Below are 6352 nucleotides of genomic sequence, written 5' to 3' on the forward strand. Positions count from 1 at the left end.
CATCGAGCTGAACGTGTGTAGAACTCGGAGGTGCCGTACGTTCGGTACTTGATCGGTCGGATCGTGAAGACGTACGACTACATCAACTGCGTTGTGATAACGCTTCCGCTGTCGGTCTACGAGGGTACGTGGACAACACTCTCCCCTCTCGTTGCTATGCATCACCATGATCTTGCGTGTGCGTAGGAATTTTTTTGAAAGTACTACGTTCCCCAACACTACCCCCCCCCCCCCCCCCGCATCCTCGTCCGCTATCGCCATGGCCCGGTCATTTGCTATATGTGCTATCGGAGGCTCATGCTGGCCCGCTACACCCGAATCGGGACGGAGATCCATGACGTGGAAGCCTGAGACAAGCCCGGATTGATGTGGGCAAACCTCCAAGCTCACCTGAGCGCTCGGAGGAAGGGATGGAGGAGCACGAGGAGGATGGTAATCCCATGGCCATGTGGAAGTCGCCATGGAGGAGGTGTCGGTGGAGGAGCCATCGGTGTCCGAGTTCAGCATGCTGTAGGCGAGGCAACACTACGACTGGGTGCTGGTGGAGGTGGAGGAGAAGGAACTAACGCCTGCACCAGTGGAGGAGGCATAGGTGTCCACGTTCAAGCAGCTGCTGGCGGACCACAACCTCCAGCTCCTGGATAGAGGACCAACTAGAGGGAAGCGTGTGTCCGAAGTTGATGTCACTCCCATGGTTGCGGCGGACCCCGACGAGCGTCTACGTCAACCGAGTTGTGCTTGCCTCGTGAAAGCGCCCGCTCAATCCGTTGTGAGCGTTGGTAGCTCTACGTCAATGAGGTGAAGCGCAATCGACACTTCGAGGGCTTGGATGTGAAGGACAACGATGCCTCGAAGCAGCATGACAATGCTGCCAAGAGGCCTTCGTCGTCACCTTCGCCTCGTTCAGGCCAGACGCCAATGACGACGAGGCGGGATTGTCACACATCGTCCGCTAGTTGATGATTTTTAGTTGTTTTAGGGTTCTTTTGCCTTGTAAAAATTAATCCATAAAAAGAATGAAAAGTAGGTGTTCATTTTATTTGGTGACTAAAGTTGGATGGCCTCCCTTTGTCCGGCTGTCCACGGCCACGTCTGAATGTTCATAAATGTTGTGTTGTCCGTTTGATGATCCGTGTCTCTAGTCCAGGAGGAAAGACTGGGATAGAAACTAGGCATCTAGTAGAAAAAAACTAGAAAAAATCAATCAAAACTGCGGGATTGGAATTGGATGGCCCAGATCTTGTGGAGTAGTTATTTTTTCTAAGTATCCTTCTTCTTCGTGTCCCCTTCGCAGCACAGCACAGGCCCTGAAATTCCCCAATAATTTCCCTCTCGCTTGCCGACGGCGACGGCGACGGCGGTCCAGATCCGTTGCCAAGCTCCGCCCCCGCGTTGTGCTCGTCGCATCCTCCCAATCCGAGGCCCCGGCATCTCGCGTTCAGCAATCCTGTGGTGGGTTCCCTACCTCCCTCCCCTTCCCCTCTCAGGATCTAGCAGCACCTCGTCGGCGGCAAGTCGGTGGTGGGCTCCTCGCTTCCTTTCCCTCTCAGGCTCACGCTCAGGCTCAGGCTCAACGTTTTTCTTTCTGCAGTATTCTTTAGTGGCATTGCTCATTACTTGAAGGCTTTGCCGTTGTTAACATAGACTGGGATCATCTTAAGGTGCGTACACTAGTTCATTAATTAGAGTACTAGTATTTTCTTGATAAGTATCCTCTCAGGCTCAGGCTCACGCTCAAGTTTTCTTTTATGTAGTGCTCTTCAGTGGCATTGCTCATTACTTGATGGCGAGGCATGACACCTATGATTGACAAGGAAACTCACAAGGCTTGCCGTTGTTAACATAGACTGGGATCATATTAAGGTGCGTACACTAATTCATAATTATAGTACTGGTATTTTCTTGATAATTGTCCCCTCTGCCTAAACTATTTTAGCCATGCTCAAAAGGTAGTATTTTTATTTAAGTTGCTTGAGAAAGAATGTGTTTGAGGCCAACTTGTATTGAGGTTAACATATGCTACCTCTGTTCACTGATGTAAGATGTTTTGCAGTACTCCCTCCGTCCGAAAATACTTGTACAAGAAATGGATAAAAATGGATGTATGTAGAACTAAAATATGTCTAGAACTCTAGATACATCCATTTCTCCGACAAGTATTTCTGGACGGAGGGAGTATTTCTTTTCTGTTTTGCATTCTTGTATCTATTACATACTTCTGTATAATCTATCAGGTCCGTTTGCATTGTAAATTTTTAAATAGACGTGACTATGTTGTTTTGCTGGTTTGGTAGGCTGAAGTACGAACCATAGATTCATGTTTTGTGGCTTAAAGTGTTTCATAGTTTCTGTTCTTTTTGTGGTTATTCAGGAGTAAGAACAAATTGTACTTATTCGAGAGTAAGAACGAAATAGCAAGGGATATGAAATCACTCTGCTCTTTGGTCCAGATACCCCCACATAATGATGACCTGTTCTTTTACCCAAATCACCACAAGTATCATCATATCTTTGTGTCTTAGGTAGCTATAATTGCAAAGGGCCCAACCAATAAGAGGTGCTTCAAGGCTATTACAGCAGTGGAAATCATCACCTTCCGTGCACATGAAAACATTGTGGCCTGCACTTGTAGTGCTGCTGTCAGCAGAGTTGTGTGCGTTAAGGCAATGGTGAGGCATAAGACATAATTAGCAGGAAATTTCTATGGGAGGAAGCAAATGGCTGATTGTTTTGACCTACTTGGACTTGATTTGGGATAGACCTTCAGTTGGTAACCAGCCATTGAACTATAAAACTTTTATATAATATAATATCAATACATCAGTACAACCATTCGTAAGATGCGTGCATTAAGCAAGTCTTATTGGGATGTATGAGCTGTTAAACTTGACTTGAAATGAACTTTGTATTTAACAAAATAACGAGAAGTTGGAACTTGCAAAAACATCAAATTGCATCTTCACTTTTCTGATGATACAAGTGCTATACGGTATTCTTACGCTTCTCTCTTCACTGGTCTGATATATGCCTCTGAGCTGCAGCATCAAGTTGTTACTTTTCGTCATCTACGAGTTAGCAAAAGAACTTCAATTGCATTCAACCCTAGCATTTTGTGGTACAGATACTTACTAATTAAGCAGCAAACCACTACTACAAGCAATTATTTTGAGAGTGAGACGAAAGGTATGGCCACCCCACACCCACACTGATGAGCCCAAAGTTTTCCTAGAATCACTCAGGAAAAAAGAAACCTCTTTCAGGGAAACCCTAAGCTAGGACCAGGCGGCGGCGAGAGAAACCACAAAAGGCGAGCGACGGCGGGTGGCGGGCTGGCGGCCCGGCAAAAGAGGGAGATGCAGAAGGAAGGGGAGATCGTACAGTCTCGTCCCAAGAAGAATCGAGCTGACCTTGCTGATGAGCTCGAGTTCTTCACGGAGCTCCGCAATACGCTGATGAAGGAGAGGTTTGATTCTTCCAACTCGTACTGTAGATTGGACACACAGAAGGGACTTGGTTTTGTCAGCAATCGTATCAAGGTCTTGCGCAAGCGTCTGGGGATAACCGCCGGAACTGCCCACAGTTCCCCCGCGATATCTGATCCGACTGACCCCTTGGAGAAGCATGTGAATGATCTCGGTTTGACAATAGGAGCAGATCCAATTCAAGATGATTGTGATGGTAGTGCTGATGGCTGCGGTGATGAGGAGGAAGAGGATGAGATGGAGTGGGGCAAGCCAGCCATGGAGGAGGAGGAAGTCCGAAGGATCACCGGCCCTACACCAATGTCAGAGATTGATGCAGAGGCAGTGATGGAGGCAGATGTCCAAGTTACAGATGTATCAGAGAATTTGGTACTCAAACGGTCAAACCTAATCCCATTCTCACCAACACAACGGCAAAAGTGCCCATAAACGATGATGGCCATGCTCAAGCTGACGCTGATGGTGTCGACGACGATGAGATAGACAGGGGCAAAACAGAGCAACAATTAGCCAAGGAGGCCAGGGCGATGGCCATTGAGAAGGACATGTTTGATTTCTTCCGTCATGACTGGGAGACTGCGTTTAGCCGGCGCAGCGGCCACTTCCTTAACAAGAGTGAGTAGTAACTAAACCTGTGGCTTTGTTTCCTCACTCTTGTTTCATTAGTTTACCTTTACCGATCGTCCTTCCTTAACAAGTGAATAGGGGATTTACTCTGGGAAAATCTAGTAGTACGTATCAGTTCATGTTAGATTTCTCACATCAGATTTACTTGGGTGCAGCGACACTGAGTTCCATGCAGTTTGCAAACTTGGCACCTGGGCGCATCCCATGCGGTGCTGACATAGAATCTGTCGTGCAGATCTTCTCCTTCAAGCTCATGGAAGTGAAAGGCGGCTTCAAATTTCCATCGTCCGTGTATGGGGTGGTCGCTGCTCGTGATACCGCGGACTACAACCGTCACCTTCTCTTCTTTTGTGATAGGAACAACTCCCAAAAACTCACTCAAGATGTACGGTTGCTGGTGTATTAATTTGCTCTCCATTTTCCTTTTGGGATGTTGCTGCCTGTGTCCTCCCTTGTTGAGTATTAATCAGTGCGGTGCTTGATATGATGATGATTTTGCACGCAGGATCCTTATCTGCGCCTGATCGGCCTGTCTCGTGCGGTCTATGAGGTCCAGCTTATGGTGAAAGGCAGCGTGAAGTCTCGGGACAGGCCGTTGATCACCGATACATACCGTTAAATCCGATGTCGTATTGGTGTATCCACGATCTGCTTTGAGAACTGCTTCTGCACGACGGAGTTACGACCGGAGCGATTTCTAGGTTCGGTCCAGGCCACCATCTTGGGCGTACGTGTCATCAAATACGGCGGGTTGTGGCCTTTTGGACATGGTGTTCGGGTTGCTTGCTCCCCGGTATCACGGGAACTTGTGGAGGACAGTGATGGTGAACTCAAGTACGTTGCCGAGCCTTCATCTGGGGAAATCTTGCTGCTTGATTCAAAAGATGGGAGAAGACCTGCGAATTCAAATGGATACCTTTATCTGTCAAGGCAAGTTGTTTCTGTAGAACCAAGCGGACACCTGGAAGTTGAAATACAGGCCTATGCACCACCCGGCATTGTCCCTGCAAAAGCTCAGGTCTACTTCGATGCCCAAGAATGCAACATAGTTCGTGGTAGATGCTGCCCCTCCTCGGTGCTGAGGTGGAGATCTCTGTTGCTTGGTCCCGTCTTGCTTCGGACATGGAGATGCTTGCAGCTATCGAAAGGGATTTTGAAAGGGACGAACCAGAGGTTGCGTTCACACAAGTAGGACTGAACGGAGAGCCTGACACCGAACGAATCTTTTAAGAGCTGCTCCCTATAGTAGTATTTCTGCATTGTGTTTGGCTCTATATGCAAGGTGTCCAACTATGACTTATGCTATGTATCTGCATCTGGTTATATATGTAAGATGTCCAACTATAACCTGTCCAACTAAGACTTTTAAGCATTTCTGTGTTGATTAATCTGCTTTGGTCTTGTTCTCTGGTTAATTACTACTGGTGGTTGCTGACTTATATTATTATGGTAGCATAGCATGAAGCTTCTACCTGCTTGTTTGTCTAACTAAATAGAGTCGGTTGGTAGTCTGATTTTACTCGAGGAAACAAGTGAATCTTCTTCAGGTGCATGACCCACTTGCTTATTTGTTTTCATCATGCAGTAACATTTTTCTTCTTCAGTTGTGTGTAAACTGGAGCCATATATCAGGTGCGTCTGACACAAGATCGATCGAGATGCTTTTCTCTTATACAAAGATGTAAACTAATCACAGATATTCCTGCATGTATGTATGCCACTGGCGACACGGCAGACGGAATGTTATGCCAGATGTTTGACCGATGCCCAGGATCACCATGCCTGGATGCATGTTTGGTTGCAATGTTAGCTATATTCTGAAAAACTGACAGAACATTTTTCAAGAGATGAAGTACAGGAAAATAGATTGCTTATCTGCAGTTTTATCTAATTTAACTTGATCTACACTATCTCTTTCTCTGAAACACAGAAACTGCAGTGTTATCTCTTTTTCAAGAGAAGAAGTACAGGGAAAAGGTTGTTTATCTACAGTGTTAACTAAATTTAACTGGATCTAATGCTCTCTCTTTATCTGAAACATGACAAAACTGATACCGGAAATGAACAAATAGCATAGCTAACATTTCATAATTTGTCAAACCAGCGAGCAAGGCAGAGACAACAACATAGCATGTTCACTCAAGTGGAGGCATCACAAATAACCATCCAAAAATGCATGCAGGTTGACATTGCAGTGGCAAAGACCATCTTAATTTGCCAACCGCCCGTGGAATGGATCAGAA

At 46.3% G+C, this 6352-nt stretch overlaps 1 protein-coding gene across 5 annotated transcripts; it reads left to right on the forward strand.

Annotated features, from left to right (window-relative positions):
* The first annotated feature begins 1175 nt into the window (after positions 1-1175).
* On the forward strand, positions 1176-5665 carry LOC123055271 (uncharacterized). 5 transcript variants are annotated; one of them, XR_006426564.1, is made up of 7 exons: positions 1191-1452; positions 1592-1661; positions 1755-1863; positions 3122-3183; positions 3261-4097; positions 4265-4494; positions 4615-5654. XR_006426564.1 is itself a non-coding variant. In XM_044479262.1 (3 exons), exons 1-3 carry the CDS (start codon positions 4010-4012, stop codon positions 4726-4728), a joined length of 432 nt encoding a protein of 143 aa, XP_044335197.1. In that variant the 5' UTR covers positions 3797-4009; the 3' UTR covers positions 4729-5655. The 5 variants fall into 5 exon arrangements, 1 of the variants encoding a protein (XP_044335197.1); XR_006426565.1 differs by having other exon boundaries at positions 1179-1452; positions 1755-3183; positions 4345-4494; positions 4615-5665; XR_006426563.1 differs by having other exon boundaries at positions 1180-1452; positions 1755-3183; positions 4615-5664.
* Positions 5666-6352: the final 687 nt, after the last annotated feature.

The sequence above is a fragment of the Triticum aestivum genome, chromosome 2D, assembly GCF_018294505.1.
Source record: "Triticum aestivum cultivar Chinese Spring chromosome 2D, IWGSC CS RefSeq v2.1, whole genome shotgun sequence".
Taxonomy (NCBI): Eukaryota; Viridiplantae; Streptophyta; class Magnoliopsida; order Poales; family Poaceae; genus Triticum; species Triticum aestivum.